The sequence below is a fragment of the Equus asinus genome, chromosome X (assembly GCF_041296235.1).
Source record: "Equus asinus isolate D_3611 breed Donkey chromosome X, EquAss-T2T_v2, whole genome shotgun sequence".
In the NCBI taxonomy this organism is placed as follows: domain Eukaryota; kingdom Metazoa; phylum Chordata; class Mammalia; order Perissodactyla; family Equidae; genus Equus; species Equus asinus.
This window is the reverse complement of record NC_091820.1, coordinates 35,900,162-35,917,208: the sequence shown is the minus strand read 5'-3', so window position 1 is coordinate 35,917,208 and position 17,047 is coordinate 35,900,162. Positions and strand designations below refer to the sequence as shown.

Sequence of the window (17,047 nt, the reverse complement as noted above, 5' to 3'; positions counted from 1 at the left end):
CATTTTTAAATGTGATACCAAAATGTGAGAGCCCACCACAAAAAAAAAGCAATAAACTCAGAAATGGCAAATAGATTTAATGTAGAGTGTCAACTTCAATTGATTGATAGTGGCTGCCTAGAGTGCTGTGTTGAGTAGGTTTCTGAGGATGCACCCTGGCTCGAAGAGAAAGACTGCTGGGATTAGCAACATCTGAAAACACAAGTGAAAGAAAATCAAAAAGTCAAATACATCAACCAAATAGGAAGGAATAAAATGTCAAAAGCAGTGTTTTTCCCACACTCTCCACATGGTCCTCCAACGGTGGCCTTCCTATAACCACCTAGCTCCTCATCCCATCCCAAGAGCCCTGGCTACCCCCACTAAATCCAAGTAGATACCTGAAATCTCACTTGTAGGAGAAACCACAAGCACCAGAGCTGCCACTGGCGCTGGCACCAGCTCCACCAAGGCCTGCAAAGAGCCCAAACGTGAGGGTAGCAGTCAGGCTGGCGCTGGCACCAAAGCCACCACTGGCACTGGCACTGGCACCAGCAGTGGCACCACCACTCTCCTGGGCTTTGGCTTTAGCTTCAGCTCCTGCCTGGATCCGGGCTTTGGCCCAGGGTCCAATATCAGCCTCATCCCAGTTGCAGGGCCCAGCAGCATTCTCAGAGCCGAGCCCAATGCCCATTCGAGCTCTAATCTCGGCCCTCGCCTTGGCTTCAGCTGCAGCCTCAGCTGCGGCCTTCATATCTGCTTCCATCGCCTCTCGGTACTGAGCTGCCCATTCCTTGGGATCCTTCTTTTGTACCTGAAATGGAAACAATAATCATCAGAAGGATCAGAATCCAAGAACTGAGCACCTACCATACGCTAAGCACCATGCTACATGTTGTATACAATATTAATAATACAATAAATACTACTAGTAATCACACACCTAATAGTCTATCCCTGCTCTGAGACTGACTAGCTCCGTGACCTTGGACATATCACCCAACAACCTCTCTGGCCCTGAGTCTTCCCATCTGCAGCAGGGCAATGACATGTTAGTTCTAAGGATTAAGTGATTCAGATAAAAGTATCTGGCACATTAACAGAGGCTTCAGAATGTTCACATTTAAGCTGCACGCTGCTCTGCACCCAGCCTGCCCCAGGCAGCACTATCCCATGCTCTTGATATGCCAAGCTTGGACCGCTCTCCAATTACCTTGCAGGCAAACTTGAGGACTTTCATCTTGCTCGTCTCATAGTAGGAGCGCAGGCCCCAGAAGAATTCATACTCAGGGGGATTGCTGTTAGGGACTCTGGCATAGTCCAGATACCTTGAAAAGAGAGGTTCAAAGCCTTTATGTCTAAGACATCCCTGGTCCACCCCATGCATGAACTGGACAGACTCTAGGTGGCAACCTCCCCACCAAATACTGCAGCTTTTTTTCCAATATTGAGTCCTGTCCTATTGATTGTGCCCAGTAGCCACATGGAGGTATAGGGGGAACACATGTAGGGTATTTGCTCATAGGAAGGCCACAAGTTTTGTGCCCCTTGTCACAATGAACCCAGATTCCTGTTGGGTGTGTTGTAAACAGAGGAGCCATTTCTTCAGGTCCCCTGCTCTGAGCACACCCCACCACAGGGGCCTTGATCATGGTCTGGCTAAGTTCTGGGACAGTCAACCATAGACAACGACTGTGAAGGGAAGACACAGTCAACCAAGAGCAGTCTTCTCTGTGCCTACTCCCGACCGTGTGTGTGTAGGTGTGCGCGTGTGTACATGCTGCTGCACCTGTGTGAGTGCACGTGTTCTCCCACAACCAAGGATAGGGTGACCTTGGCCAGAAAATAAGGAGGGCTGGGCTTCAGGCCCAAATGGGCTCCTTACCAGCTGGGGCCATGCTCAGGCTTCCGCTATCTGAGCCCCAGGTCCCTTAACTGAGAATGGGGATGGGATGACACCACTTATCCTGCAGAGTAGTTATGAAAATGAAATGAGATGTACAAGTCAAGTCCCCAGTATGGTACCTGGCTACCCAAAGCTACCATTCTATGTCATTTCTTTATGGAAATTAATTTCTATGAAGCCCTTGTTAGCATAGTAAAAAGAACCAAGGCACTGGGGCCAAGATCTAAACATAGACTCTTCATTTTCTACCTGTGTAACACCCTGAGCAAATGACTTCACTTCTCTGAGCCTCAGTTTCCTTACACGTACAAATGTTGATAATGACAATCCCTCCCTTGCAGAATGGTTCTGAAGGTAAATGTGAGAGTACATATAATAGGTCAGGAAATGTGTGCTCCTGTTTCTGGTCACTACCTCAGGAATAAGCTACCACCTGCATACACACACATCCACATGCACAAGCACACACACACACATACCACAGTGTTATAACTCAGTTCTGAAACAGGCAAAATGCATGGAACACATCAACACCAGACAGACACCTACTTCTGCTTCACAAACTCATCAGTAATGAGCTTCTTCACATCCCCAAAAAGCGAGTGATGTATCCTGACAGCAGAGAAAGAAAAACAAATACAATCAGGACTGCGGCACTTCCCAGATGTGGGCAGAGCTATTTCCAACATGGATAAGAAGTTTGCAGCATAAGAAGGAAGCTCCATAGAAGCCCAAAAGACAGTGAGACAGGGAGCAGAGAGTTCAGGACCATTTCCCCATCCACCAGGTCAGAACCCTGGGCCCTCTACCCAGTCCAGCACTCCCGCCCACTCCACCAGACCACCAGGCTGATGCAATCCTGGGACCATCCTCTCTTGCCAAAGGACAACATGGACAGCAAGCACGGAGAGAGCCCAATCATACCCAGGGCGCAGCCCCAACTTGCGCAGCACCTCCCAGATGACAGCTGCAAGGGGAGGCAAGAGGAGACAGGGACAGAAAATGAACACATGGAATTCTGACCATGGCCACCCACTCAGCTGCGCACCCAGCCACTCACCCTCACTGGACCGATTTCCATTCATGAAGATGATGCTAAGAAGCACCATGAGGAGACCCAACTTTGGTGAGTCCTTGGTCCTAGGGGAATAATAGGACATAGAGAAGGTTTACATCCAGTAGCTATCTACAAAAAACACACTAGCCAGCTCACTAGGCTAGCCTCTCCAGATTCCTCAGATAAGGGAGACTTCTGCCCAGTCTATGCTTCAAGCTCTATGTGACCCTGGGCAAAGCACGTAGACTCTTGAGCCTCAGCCTCCTATTCAGTAGAATGGGAAAATCACATCCTTCCCTCCCTGGGTTGCCAAGAGAATGGAAGAATTCTCTCAACCTGGTACAACCCAGGCACTTAGTCGATGTGAGTCCCTTCTTTCTCTCCCACATCCTTTAGCCCCAAGAGAATTTAGGCACAGCCCCACTGATGCCCCTGCCCTTACAGCATCATGATGCACCCAGACCAGGAAGCCCTCCCTTGAGAACCACTCAACCAAGGCTAGTAGGAAGAGACAAGCAACAAGAGGCGTTCTTTCCTGGGAAACTTCTGGAGAAACAGAAAACCTGACAGTAGGAATGCCCCACCTCAGGCTTCTATGCCTTTCAGCCAATCATAAATCAGGTACCACTATTGTGTGCAGGGCTCCAACTACAGTCGGGAGCTGCAACAGGAGCTTTATAGGCCGTCTTTCCTGGCTCTCTAAGGGGATGTGGGGAGAGAGAACAGGGATGGGGTAGTACCATGGAAAAGAGCAGAAGCCTCCCTCCCACCCCAGCCCTTTCCCAGCTTACGTTCCCAGTATGCCTGCATCAGTGGGCTCTAAGGTGCTGAGAAGAATGTACAAGTGGTCAGTCTTATCAATTTCCTTCAATTGGATCCCAAATACCTGTGGATGGGGAGAACAGCTTGTGAGATCACAAAATTCACCCTTCCTGAGCATCCCACAGTTCCCCATGTACCTAGGGGTGTGTGCATGTGTATGTATGTGTGTATGTGTGTGTGTGTGTGTGTGTGTGTGTGTGAAATCAGTGAGATAATGCATGTAAAGCACTTAGCTAAGTGGCCAGCACACAGCATACAGGTAACAAACGTACTATTGTTATCAACATCATCTTCGTGATTAGTGGGAACCTAGGGAGACAGAGAAGGGGGGAACGGAAGGGAGAGGTGAGCATCTGAAATACATTACAGGACGTGTCCAGCAGTGGACAGAAGCCTGGACTAAGTCAGGCGGCTTGGATCCAAGCTGTGCTTTTACGACTGACTTGCTCTGTGACTCTGGGCTAGTCTGTGCCCCTCCCTGAGCCACCATCTACCCATCTTCACAGGGACGGGGCTGGATTAGGGAGTCTCTGTGTTCCCCCCAGAAGGGACATGTACACCTTTGTTCAATTCAAGGCTTCCCCATTGCGCCCATCCCCCAGGACTGCCCCTTCACCTTCTCCAAGGAATAGCCTGCTCGTTCAATGATCTCTGGGTACACATCAGTGTATTCTTTGATGATGTCCTTCAGCATGTCTGCAAGGGGAGAGTGCTGTGAGCAACTGGTCTGAGGCGAAGCCAGGTGGCCCCCATACCCAAGCTATAGACCCTTTGCCAACCCTGCTGTGGGTGATACAACATGTTCTGAGCTAATGAATAGAGATGCTAGTGCTACCAAATTAGAACTTTGGGAGGACAGAGGTAGAAGCAAGGAATAAGAACAAGGAATGTCCCTAGCACATGGCGGAGAGAGTAATGGAGGGCAGAACTAGGGGTAGGGAGGGCTAGCAGGACTCTACCTGAGCGTTTGATGGGAATCTTTGTCTGGTCTTTAACCAACAGGTACTTCACCAAATCATTTGCCTGGGAGAGGAGGAAGAGATGGAAAGATCAAGATATGTTCACAGAAGACTTGAGAGGATGGCAGAGAAGAGGGCAGGCAAGGTGGTGGATAAGGCAGAGTTCAGCGAATAGCATTCTTACCCTCCCTTGCAAAAGGGCCACATCTCGAGGTGGTGGTGCTTCAGGCTCTTGGGATGACTGGAGCTTGGCAGCTCTGCGGCGAGCCTTGCCCCTACGGGCCTTAGGTGACCTCAGGGAGAGCAAAGCTCTCCGGGCCCAAGCAGCCAACCGAGTCCTTGATGCCCTGCGGGCCCAAAAGGCTATGGGACCCCTTGAAGCCCTGCGGGCCATTGAGGCCATTAGGGCCTTCGAGACTCTTCGGCCACCTGTGGTTCCAGAAGCCTGACTCTGATCACTGCTGCCATCCTCTTCCCCATTCAGATGCTTCACCTGCATCAAGGGAAAGAGAAGGACAACATCGTCAGATGAAGCAAATGGTCCTTTTTCCCCTCATCCTATCTCTTCCAGGAAGGCCCCTCTAATCCCACCTCTGTAGTAACAGCCTGACTAACTAGACATTGGCCATGTTTGGTCTTGGGTTTGTCTTTCCACAGGCTTCCAAGTAGGAGTTTCATCTCCCCACCAGGCCAGGAGCAACCCAAGGGTAGGGTCAGAGGCTTCTTCTCTTCCTATCTCCACCACTAGCTCTGATTATACCACTCTAGATAAATCACTCAAGTCACTTTACTTCTCTGGGACTCAGCTTCCTTCTCTATAAAACTGGATTGCTTTCAGTATTTAACGAGATAACCTGTGTGAATGTGCCCAGTTAAAGGCCAAACACATGGTAGCTACTACGTAAATATAAACTGTATTACATTCAGACTGCAGCTATACATGTTCCTGTCTCATCTCCCTGCCAGTCTGTGGGCTCTCTGAAGACAGGAATTCTATCATATTCCTCTTAGTGTCTCCCACAACCTTGAAGAACACAGTAAACTGTCTAGATGTTTGCAGAATAAATGAACCAACTAAAAGAAGAGAAGTGGAAAGGCAAGGGTGATGATTGCAGAGGTCTTACCTTTCGGGCTTTCTTGGTCTTGACCTTGGGCCGAGTATCCTGATTCTCTCGAGCCTGGGCAGCTGCACCCTCAGGCTCAGGTTCATCTGCTGGAGCCTGAGAGGCAGCAGCCTCAGTCTCCAGGGCCTTTGTATTGACCTTCGTATCAGCCACACAGCTGACCTTTTTGGTCTCAGTGGCAGGCACTGTCACAGCCTCAGGGTCAGCATTCTGCATCTTGGTGTCAGCTGCTGGACTCTTCTTTTCAGCTGCCAGAACCTGGGTATCAGTCAGCTTAGTGGTAGGTGAGGCCTGGGTGGCAGCTGCCTCCTGGGCCTCTGGAGCCTTTGAGACCTCTGTGGCCTTTGAGACCCCGGCAGCATTCAAAACCTTCACAGCCTCTGAGACCTCTGGTGCCTTTGGGGCCTTCGGTGTCTCTGAGACCTCCAAGTTCTGGGTTACTGTCAACAGGGTCTGCATCTTCAAGCCACTGTCCTTTTCTGAGGCTTCAGCCTGCAAGAGAAAGCAGGGAAGCTCACAGACATTCCCCCAACCCCCAACTAGGCAACCGGCTTCAAAATTCCAGATCCTCACTTCTCTGACCTATACTAACTCCTCGCAGCATGCTCTGACCACCTCGGCCCTCCCCTTCCTCAGAGCAGGAACTGATGGCAGAAGAGGGGCGGGCCTTCCCTCCCTCCCTTCCTCTTTCCTTCCTCCCTCCCTCTCTTTCTCCTTTTCTCTACTAGGGGAGGGGGTACCCAGGCAGGGAAGTGGGTGGAGAAGGACAAGAATGGGAGGGGAGGTGCCAACGGATTTGGGGCAGCAACAGGGGCTGGAGAGGAAAAGAGCTAAGAAGAGGGCAGAAGGAGGCCTTACCTGGAAGCCGGTTGGGCCCGTACCACTCTCACTCGTGTCAGACATGTCTCGTTGGCCTGGCAAGCGCTGAACCTGAAGGAGAGAAGGCCTGGGTCAAGCAAAGAGCCCACTGAACGTCCTCTCTTCTGTTCTAACTGGAGGCTGATCTTTACTTTCCCCAGGGCCCCAATCCCAAACCCCTCCCCCACCCCCACCGACTCCGTTCACAGATTCAGTAATCCAGAGCGTCTAGGTCTCAATTCTGTGCAACCGCACCCTCCCCTCCTCCAAGAAGATGTGCCAGCGCGGCAGCTCTAGGGACCCCGCCCCTTTTCCCAGTGCACTCCCCCCAGCCGCAGGTCTACACTGCGCATGCGCGTCCGCTGCAGAGCCCATCTCAGCCCCGCCCGCTTTCCCAGCACAAGCCTTTTCTTTGATGTTCACTGTGCACATGCGCATTCAGCAGCTGGCCCGCCCCTCTGCTGGCCCTTCTCTACACGCCCCTTTCTACCGATCCATAGTACGCATGCGCAATAGTCACGGACTCAGTCCAGCACCAGCTCACAACACACGCCCCTCTCCAGGTTCGCAGCACCGCTGGGTCCCGCCCCCTCCCCAACAAGCCTCCCTCTCAAACTGTCGCAGTGTCTGGTGGTCCTGGCCCCTCCCCTACTCACACCCACCCTACCAAGTCCAGAGTACTCGCCCGGTCCCGCCCCTTTTCATAACACGCCCCCCTCCAAACAGGGGCAAAGCGCATCTTGGTTCCGCCCCTTCCCTAATACACCCCCGCCTCAAATCAGTATTGAGCTAGTGATTCCATCTTGGGCCCAGCCAAGCCGGGTCCAGTCCCCTCCCTTTCCAGCCGGATGGATCCGGTACGATCCGGTCGCTACAGCAGGTTTTCTCCAGATCCCAGAGGGTGGGGCCGACCCCTACTGGGCTCTGATCCAGAGCTGGGGCCTGCTGCTCACCTCGTCCTTCTACAATTCCCGAGTGCGTTCACTCTCTCCAAGCCCCTCCGAAACTCGAAGACTACCCTCCCCGGTCCAGGCCGGAAGTGGTCCCGCCCCTTTCCGCCTCCCTAGGGGGCCTCCGTCCCAGCAAGTCTGCCCTTCCCCCGCTCCCTGCTCCTCATTCCTTATCCCCGCCCCCCTCCGTATTCCCTCAGTCTTGCTCCCTACTCTCTCTTCCCCCATCGCATTTCCTATTTACCCCACCGAATTCCCTATTCCCCTTCCTTACATCCTCCTTCCCTTTACCTCTGCACGCCCTCCTCCAATATTCCTTAACCCTTCTCTCCATCCCGTATTTTCTTCTCTGGATTTCCACTTCCCTTCAGTATTCCCCTTCCCCCTCATATTCCTCGTCTGCCACCCAACATGCCCGGTTGCCCATTTTTCTCCCCCTCCTCCTCCACTAGTCTCTGCTCCCCAGTACTCTAAGTCGTCCTCCTTGCCTACATCCCACTCCAGGTCACCTCTCCCTCAGCTGCAGTGGTGCAGTAAGAGTTGCCCCCTTGCCTGGCTATAGGTTCGAGGGGGCTGGAACCACTATCTGGCTGCGAGGAAGCCCCAATCTTAACGCCCCTCACCTTCTTCTCGAGTGAGTCCGGGCTGCGTCTGCCCTCTCTCAGTCCCTCTGGAAGTCTCAGCCTCCTGGACTAGAGCTGCAGCCAGCCCAGCCCAGCCCATCCCCTTTCCGCAGCCCCCTGCCACCCCTCCTCCTTCCTTGGGGGTGGGGCAATGGGGCCCCGCTCAGGGCCGTCTGACGCCAAAGTCCGTGTTTATGCCACTGTACCAGACTCGGTCTGAAGCCCTTCCAACCAAAACCACCCCCTCAAAGCGATTTATTCATTGAATTTATTTATTTTTATATCTTTATTTTTTCGTATTACAAAGGTAATGTGTTGTGAAAATTCAAATAATGCAGAAATATGTAACATACCAATGAAAGGCCACCCTTATCTCATCCCCCAGAAATAACCACTATTAACATTTTGACATACATTCCTCCAGAATTTTTTGTATTCATAAACTGATTATTCGGGTTTTCTCCCCACCAATGGTACACTATACCTACTGTTCTGCAACCTGGTCCAGTTATATAATCTAAACAGCTTTCCATAGTGCATATTTTTCTGAACAGCTGCATTGTGTTTTCTTGTGTAGATGTCCCATAATTTATTTAACCAGTCCAGGATACATGGATATTTAGCATTGTTTCCATTTTTTTTTTACTATTAGTGTCCAAACAATATTACAAGGAGCATCCTTGTATCTGTATTGGGCTTTTTGTTGTTGTTGTTATTTGTTGTCTTTTTTGCTGACTCAAATGCTACAAAAAAGCCTTCCGTTTTGATACAAAATTTGTCAGCTTACTCTCAAAAGGTATATGGAATAACATTCCCACCAACAATGCATCTCAAACGTTTGTGTGGCATATATTACAAATATTTTTCACGTTATTTATTATAATCTTTGCTATACAAAAGGATTTCATTATTATGTAGCTAAATGTATCAGGTTTGCCTTTATCATGACTGGATTCCGCCTCATGCTTAGCGATGCTTTCCACATTACTATGCTATAACAATCCCTGGCTTTTTTCTAAGCACTTTTATGGCTTTATCATTTACATTTAAATGTTTGATCATTCCAAAATTTCTTTTGTATAAGGATTCAGCTTAATTATTTTCCAAAATCGTAGTCTCTTATCCTTACACCATGTGCAAGTTAATCCATCTTTTCCCCCACTGATTTGAAATGTCACCTTTATCATAATAAATTCACATAAGTAATTGGGTCTATTAAAGAAAACAAAATAAGATGTATAAATAATGGAAAGTAGACAAAATTATCATTAATTACAGAGTATATTAATGTAGACTTGGACAACCCAAGAGCATCAAGTAAAAATTATTAGAAACCATAATAAAATTCAGTACAGTGGTCAGTTACAGAAATTATATTCAATACCTTTCCTACATCCAAAAGTAATTCAAGTGGTCATAAGTCTTCTGCTTTATGAGGTCACCTTTTCCTTTACTGAGCAAATAAAATATCATGAATCCGTATGGTCTATAGATAACTCAGTGCACACACACACACACACACACACACATTACACACACTTCGTAGATATTCAAAGTGGGTTTCTGTTCTCCTGACTCCTCTCTTTGTCTGAACTGTTGCTTCCTCTAAGTTTGTGATATCAGCTCAACACTTTCTTGCCTCCTAGGTTCTCTCTCTCATCTGTAGGGCTTTATTTCATGCTAAACACAGCCTCTCCTTTTCTTCTACTTCTAGCGCCCCAAATTCCCATCCCTTCCAAATCATGGCACGCCTTGAATGCCAAGATAAGGACTTTGGTCTTGATCCTGAGAGAACTGAGAAGTTATTGAAGGGTTCTATGGTTGGATACAACATACATTTGTGTTTTAGAAAGAACGCCCTGGCTGCCTAATCCATAAGGAGTATGGAATAGATGTCTTCCTGCAGACAGAGTAGTCATCCAGGAAAGCAATGATTGTGGTTTAGTCTAGAGAGGGAGCAGTGGAGATGGTGAGAAGTGACTGAATTCAGAAGATATTAAAGAAATAAAAAGCAACAAGACTTTATGAATAATTGGATGTGGGGAAGGGGTGAGGAGGAGGAAAGTGTCAAAGGAAACTCTTGGGGATCTGATTTGAGAGATCAAATATGTAGATGGTAACCCCTTTCACTGAGATATGGAATACTAATGGAGGGGAACTGAGCATCAATTTTGAGGTACTTGTTGGACATCCAAATGGAAATGTCTCACAGGCATTTGGATATACACATCTGAAGTTCAGGAGGGAAGTCTGGGCTGGGGTTATAGATCTAGGAGTCATCAGTGTGTGAATGGTTCTTCAATCCATGGGAAAGGGCAAGAGCACCTGGGAGGAAGGTCAAGTCTTAGAAGAGACGAGGCCCAGGGAAGAACCCTAGAGACCAGTGACTATGGGTATAGGTGGAAGAAAAGGAGACCATGAGAGAGACGAATAAGTAGTGACCAAGGAGACAGGGAGAAAAGCGAGAGAAAGTAGTGTCACAAAACAAAGGGAAGAGAATGTTTCAAGAGGAGGGAGGGGTCAATAGTGTTGAATGCTACCAAGAGGTCAATAAAAGGCCTGAAAAAATGTCTAGGGATTTTAATAATCAGGTAGTGGTCTGGTCCCTGGTGACCTCAGAGGGGATAATTTCAGTATAGACATTTGTGGCATAGATTACTAATTGCTTATACCGATATCCATTCTCTTCTTCTTCCTTAGTAATAGACCATCTGATTTTTAGCTGGACACATAGCCTCCTGGAATAAAGGTCATAAGGACAAGGGTCACACCCTAAGGATAGTGGAGCAGTAAACTAAAAAGAACTTGGATCTCTAAGAATGTCATAGTGCCACGATAGCAACTTTGGACTGCATACCTCCGGATTTCTTTTAAGTGAAATAAATACATGTATGTCTTATTTAAGCCACTGTTATTTGGAAGTCTATGCCATGCAGCAGTTTCAAGATTGTAGCGAGATGAGATGTGAGTGGCAGGTGAGGTATTCATGACATGATTACATGACAATGACTACTCTTTCAAGAAACGCCTGAGCCTGATTTCGAGGCTCTCCCAAAATTTAGCTCTAATTACTTTTCCAGCCTTTTTCTTGCTATTTTTCTGAGCACTTTCTGTATTCCAACCAAACAAAACACTTCACTATTACCAGATGTGCCCTGCTTTCTCCTGCTTAGGGGCCTTGGCTCATACAATTTCTCCCCCATGGAACACCCTCTGTTACAACCTCAACCGTTTTAAATTCTACAACGTTTTAAGTCCAATTTGTGGCCTTTGGGATCCTGGAGTAACTTTAAAGGAATACAGGGTCAGAACCATAGGAGATTCAAGGGACTATGGAAAAATCTCATTCCAAATCCATCAGAGGCATTCCCAAAGATTTTCAAAGCCCAACTTCCCCAGTCCCCTCTCAATACCACCACCTTCATAACACAATACCATAACCACCCTTTCATAAGACCTGGGGATCAGAGGACAAGAGAAAACCTTATCAGGAAAGAAAAGACAAATTCGTTCACAATCTTCACCCTTTGACCAGACAGATTTCCTCTCACCTTCTTCTTGTGAACTCTTGGAATCTTTTGTTCTTTAACATCTACCCATAAACTCTGAAGAACCTAGGTCACTGGGTCCCAGACCAGTTTCCATCATCTGTAGATCAGCAGGTAAATACCTGAGATCATGTAGATCCTGCATATCAACTAAGGGTAAAGATGAAAAGCTGAGTTATCATCAGGCATATCTGTTCAGGAGATGAGGAAAGGCCGAAAGCACTAAAGATTGCTTTTAGTGCAGAACGTCAGGGGATAAAACTGCCTAATCCCAGAACATCCAAGATTTCAGACCCCTGAAGCTTAAATGGGAAGCCCAGAATATCCCCACCACCAATTTTGTCCTAGCACATTTCCCTTCCCCTAAACTATACAAAATCAGTACCTCTGAATTTTACAAAATTTCCAAAATTTGGAAAATTCAGAGGTAAGGCTGAGAGTAGGTGGCAAAGGTTTCCTTCCAAAGCCACCTATCACCTCTTTAGCCGTCTAAGTCGCACAGCACAGCATAGCAAACAACTTAAAATTGGACATCAGACGTTCCTGTTCTTCACGCTTCCACAGCCATTCTCACCACTGGGAAAAGCCTTATCCTGGGGCCCTACTCCCCACCGCTGTTGGGCCCTTTCTGTCCCCCAACATACAGAGGGGGCAGCTCCTCTCCTTTCCATTTCCAGGTTCCTATCCTATATCCTCTCTCTTGAGCTGCTAGTGGAATACGATTTTTTCTTCCTCTTATTTACAGGGCAATTTAATTCATTTTGTACCACTCTAAGCCCTGAGGGCTATCTTTCCACAACCAAAGTAACCAAATTTTGTTAAACCAAAGCAAATTTCCCATAGATGAGGAAACCAGCTACCCAAGTGGATACCTGGGGAAAGAACATTTCAAACAGAAAGAACAATCAGTGCAAAGCCTCTGGAGTAGGACCATGCCTGGCATTTTTCTTCTCATGCCTGCTTTTTTTTTTTTTTTTTTTTTTGAGGAAGATTAGCTCTGAGCTAACATCTGCTGCCAGTCCTCCTCTTTTTGCTGAGGAAGACTGGCCCTGAGCTAACATCCGTACCCATCTTCCTCCACTTTATATATGGGACGCCTGCCACAGCATGGCTTGCCAAGCCATGTGTATGTCCGCACCGGGATCCGGACCAGTTAACCCCGGGCCGCCAAAGCAGACCGAGTGAACTTAACTGCTGCACCACCAGGCCAGCCCTCATGCCTGCCATTTTTGAAGGTCAGTGTTGCTAGACTGGTAGAGGAAGGTGGGGAGGGAAGTAATAGGAAATGAGGTCAGATAGGTAATAGAGGCCTAATCTTATAGGGCCCTGTAAGCCACAGTGGGATCCACAGGAGGGTTTTGAGCAGAGGTGGGAGAGGATCTGACTTGGTTTTAAAAGGATCCCTCTGGCCATCGTGAAAATATATTGGTGGGGGATGAGGTGCAGATGATAAAGGGGGAAGCAGGAGAACAGTGAGGAGGCTGCTGCAGTAATCACTTGAGTTGGATTCACTGTTTCCTGGGTTCACTGTTCTGGGCATCCTTCTTCAGCTTTGGAAAATTAACTTCTAATACGTTTTTGATAAATTTTTCTTCATTTTTTTCTGTTCTTTCTGTCTAGGACTCCTATTATGCAGATATTGAACGTTCTGGATTAATCTCTCTCTCTTAAATTTTCTCTCATACTTTGTGTTTCTTTGGGGTTTTTTGCCCTACATTCTGGGAAATTTCCTCAATTTTATTTCCCAGTCCTTCTGTTGAGTTTTTTTTAATTTCAGCCACCTATTTTTCCATTTCTAAGGAGTCCCTCTTTCTTCTGATTGTTCCTGTTTTGTGTCATCTAGGTCTTGTTTTACTCATGTTACATCTTCTTGAATTTTGCTGAGAATATTACCATTTTTTTCTGAAATTCTCTTTTGTTTCCAAATTTTCCAGATTGCTCTGGTGTCATTGTTCCATTTGTTTATTTTAGGTTTTCTCTTTCATGATGCAGTTTCCCTTAATTTGCTTGAGGATCTTTGGTTATCCATTCTTAGTGAAGGGAAAAGGACTGGTATCTGATGTGGGTTTCTCTGTTGTTATATAAGCAGGGCTATTTTCTAGCTAGGGCTCTCCTCCATAAGGAAATTCTGACAGGAAACTTCATGTGGACTTGGGGGAGGTGGCAACCAACAGGCTATGGGTTGCCCAAATACTGAAATCAGAAAGCTTTTTTCTGTAGTACCAAATGCCATAAGACAAGTCTAAGTGTTCCCTACACAGTTCGTAAAACACCGTGAGAGATTTTGCCTAAAGGTAAGTGCTGGAGCTGCATGTGCTCTATGTGGGTGGAAAGGGCAGAGAGATAGGGGTTCTGAGTGATGCCGATATCCCATGAGCAGACCTTCAAGTAATTTCCTTTTTCTCAGCTCCACTCCTCACTCTCGCCCTCCACAGTACCTGCAGACACAGTCCAGAGCATCTGCGGGTTCCCACAGACAGAATGACAGCCATCAACTTGGCATCTCCCCAGCCCTCCCACACAGGTCTTTGGAGGGACAGGAAGCTTCCCATACTTTTGATCTCAGTCAGGCCTCATCCCGCTCTGGTTCTAGCAGCTGATATTTCCTGAATTCTTACCATATGCCAAGCATTCCAAAAGTACAACCTCACTCAATCTTCATAGCAACTTTATGAAGCAGGTACTATTATTATTCATTTTATAGATGAGGAAACTGAGGCTACAGAGTGATTAATTAACTTGCTCGATATTACACTGTCAGTAAGTGGCAGAGCTGAGATTCAAACCCAGATGGTCTGAATCCAGTAGTTCTATTTTGAACCGCTATGTTATATTTTCAGTCCTGCCCTAGCCTGTCTTGGCCTCTGACTATTCTGGAGATTGTCTCATATCTGTGGGACTCCTAATTTGTTCTGGAACCCTAAGTAAGTCTCTCCTGTCTCAAGGCTAAAAAGTCAGTGCCAGAAAGGACCAGGATTGGGCCCTTGTCCCACCAACCCCTCTCTCATATCTGCTACCTCTTTAAGATGATCAATGCTAAGTGACCTTTCTTTGGCTTCAGTTACTGGGCTCCTGTGGATGTTTATAGGAAAGAAAAGCCCCACCCTGAGCCAACATAGCAAACAGACAGACCCAGCACTCTAGTATGTTTGGTTTCCATTCATTTTACAGCTGGATGAGGGGAAAACGGGAGGCATGGAACTGGCCCCTCTCCAGGCAAGATGCCACCCCCAGCTCTTGGACAATCTTGGCTTGTGTGGGCCTCAATGCCACATTCAGAGCCTTCTCCACCCTTAAGGATAGTCCCTCCCTCTCAAGAGAAGGGATACCTCGAGGTTTAAAAGAGCAAGAGTTTGGAGATCGGGCTCAGACCTTCTGGACGCAAACAACAGACCCAGGCCAAAGGCGGCATCATGTCTGAGTGGAGGTGCCTCATCTGTGTCAGCTTTTTGCTGACCATTCTACTTGAACTGACATACCAGGGACCTCCAGGCTGCCCCTGATCAAGCACAAAGGTCAGTTCTGGGATGAGGGAACAAAGCTCTAGGATTTGTGAAAAAATTAGCTCCTTGGGGGGAATAGGGGAAGGTTATTTGGTCTGTTTCCTCAGTCCCATGACTGAGAAGCTAGGGCCAAAGAAAAGAGTTACTGTTTGCTGAGCACATGTTAGGTGCTGCACCAGGGATTGTAGAGTTATTGTTCCATTTAGTCCTCAAAGCATCCCTGTGAGCTAGGCTCTATTATTATCCTCATCACATAGGGAGGAAACAGAGGCTCAGAGGTTAAGACACAATTAAGTGGGAGAACTAGAATTTGAACCTAGGTCCATCTGATCCAAAATGCCCTCATTTCCCACTGCCCCACACTGAGATTGAACTAGATGTACATTATGTGTGGGTAAATGGAGGGATCATGGCTTCAGAAAAGGTGAGGAAGAAGATTGATATCTTGCTGTGTGACCTCAGGCTCTGGGTCCAGTTAACACGTCCATAAAATGTGGACAATAATAGTATCTAGCTCATGGAGCTGATGTGAGGATTCAATAAGATCATGGATGCCAAATGGTTACCGTGCTTTCAGTGCATGATTGCACTTATCAAGTGCAATTCTGTACACTTGAGATCCTAAAGAGGAAAAAATATGTATATTTATCACAATGCCTTGTGCAAAGTAGGGCTCAGTGAATGACAGGCACTCTGTTATATTCTAAAGCCTTGCTGCTCAAAGTAAAATCTGTGGACCAGCAGCATCAGCATTACCTGGGAGCTTGTTAGAAAGGCACAATTTCAGGCCACACCCAAGACTTGCAGAATCAGAATCTGCATTTTAATAAGATCTCCAGGTGATTTGTGTGCATTTGGAAGTTGGAGGAGCACTTGTCCAAAGTTCCCTTGATTTGTGATCTTCTGTGAGTCTTTGGTTCTGAGACTTGGTAAAACTCACTAAAATATTAGGCAGATCCATGTAACGGATGATGGAGTCTGTTTTCCCTCTGTGGGCCTCAGTTACTCCACCTGTAGCCTGAGGCCTATCCAGGAGTCCTGGGTTCCCAAGTACTAGCCCATCTAAGTGAAGGATAGAGTCTACCTAACCCACTTCCCTATGTTTTCTCTCAGCTGTTGATGACAAACTATTCACAGTGTTCTACTGTGGTTTCCCGCTATGCCCACACCTTGGTCACCTCTGTCTTGTTTAATCCACATTCTGAGGCCCATGAAACTGTCTTTGACCTGGATCTGGCTCGCCTTGCCTTTATCGCAATTTCACTGTGTAGGTCTGCTTCCAAACTTACGGCTTCATCCATGCGTGCATACATTCATTCATTCTTTTGCTCGTTCTTTCAACAGAACATAGTGTTGAAGAACATGCACTCTGAGATCAGACTTCTTGAGTTTGAAACCCGGCTCTGCCAGTTATGGGACTCAGGACAAGTCACTTCACTTCTCAGTCTCATTTTACACATCTGTAAAATGGGGATAAAATTAGAACCCATCTGCAAGGATTAAATTAGTTAATGTATGTGATGATATATGCTAAAATCAGTGTCTGGCACATAGTAAGTCCTTGATAATGTTAACTTGATTATTTCTTTAAGAAACATTTCCTGATGCTGACTGTGTGACTTACACTGTGCTTGGTACTACAGAAAGAGGAAGATGAATCGCACAAAGGTCCCTGCTCCCAAAGAGATCACAGTCTAATGGGGGACATAAAAAAAGAA

At 47.1% G+C, this 17,047-nt stretch overlaps 2 protein-coding genes and 1 non-coding gene across 5 annotated transcripts in view; 1 reads left to right on the top strand and 2 right to left on the bottom strand.

The window, feature by feature from the left end:
• Positions 1–57: 57 nt before the first annotated feature.
• Positions 58–8,475, bottom strand: MAGED2 (MAGE family member D2). 3 transcript variants are annotated; one of them, XM_044763347.2, is made up of 13 exons: positions 8,279–8,475; positions 6,706–6,777; positions 5,848–6,339; positions 4,908–5,216; positions 4,724–4,787; positions 4,381–4,460; positions 3,734–3,828; positions 2,946–3,025; positions 2,810–2,852; positions 2,435–2,497; positions 1,193–1,307; positions 381–793; positions 58–192 (listed from the first exon to the last, which is right to left on the bottom strand). In XM_044763347.2, the coding sequence occupies exons 2-12, from the start codon at positions 6,748–6,750 to the stop codon at positions 389–391; spliced, it is 1,791 nt and encodes a 596-aa protein (XP_044619282.1). In that variant the 5' UTR covers positions 6,751–6,777; positions 8,279–8,475; the 3' UTR covers positions 58–192; positions 381–388. The 3 variants fall into 3 exon arrangements, with proteins under 3 accessions (XP_044619282.1, XP_044619281.1, XP_070358984.1); XM_044763346.2 differs by lacking the exon at positions 8,279–8,475 and adding an exon at positions 7,659–7,760; XM_070502883.1 differs by lacking the exon at positions 8,279–8,475 and adding an exon at positions 6,904–6,994.
• Positions 1,482–1,611, bottom strand: LOC123282781 (small nucleolar RNA SNORA11). Its single transcript, XR_006523019.1, has one exon. It is a non-coding gene; the product is annotated as a small nucleolar RNA SNORA11 (small nucleolar RNA).
• A 136-nt stretch (positions 8,476–8,611) lies between the features above and the next one.
• ITIH6 (inter-alpha-trypsin inhibitor heavy chain family member 6) overlaps positions 8,612–17,047 on the top strand; it is a 43,653-nt gene continuing 35,217 nt past the window's right edge. The window contains 2 exon segments of the mRNA XM_044764043.2: positions 8,612–15,341; positions 16,443–16,594. Of these exon segments, the coding sequence (XP_044619978.2) occupies positions 15,240–15,341; positions 16,443–16,594 (254 nt within the window). The 5' untranslated portion in view covers positions 8,612–15,239.

Coding starts and splice junctions, on each gene's coding strand:
- MAGED2 (XM_044763347.2), bottom strand. CDS start 6,750: ATGTCTGACACGAGTGAGAGTGGTACGGGCCCAACCGGCTTCCAG. Junction 4,788..4,907: donor TGGCCCTTTTGCAAGGGAGG/GTAAGAATGCTA, acceptor CTCCTCTCCCAG/GCAAATGATTTGGTGAAGTA. Junction 1,308..2,434: donor GATGAGTTTGTGAAGCAGAA/GTAGGTGTCTGT, acceptor TCTCTTTTCAAG/GTATCTGGACTATGCCAGAG.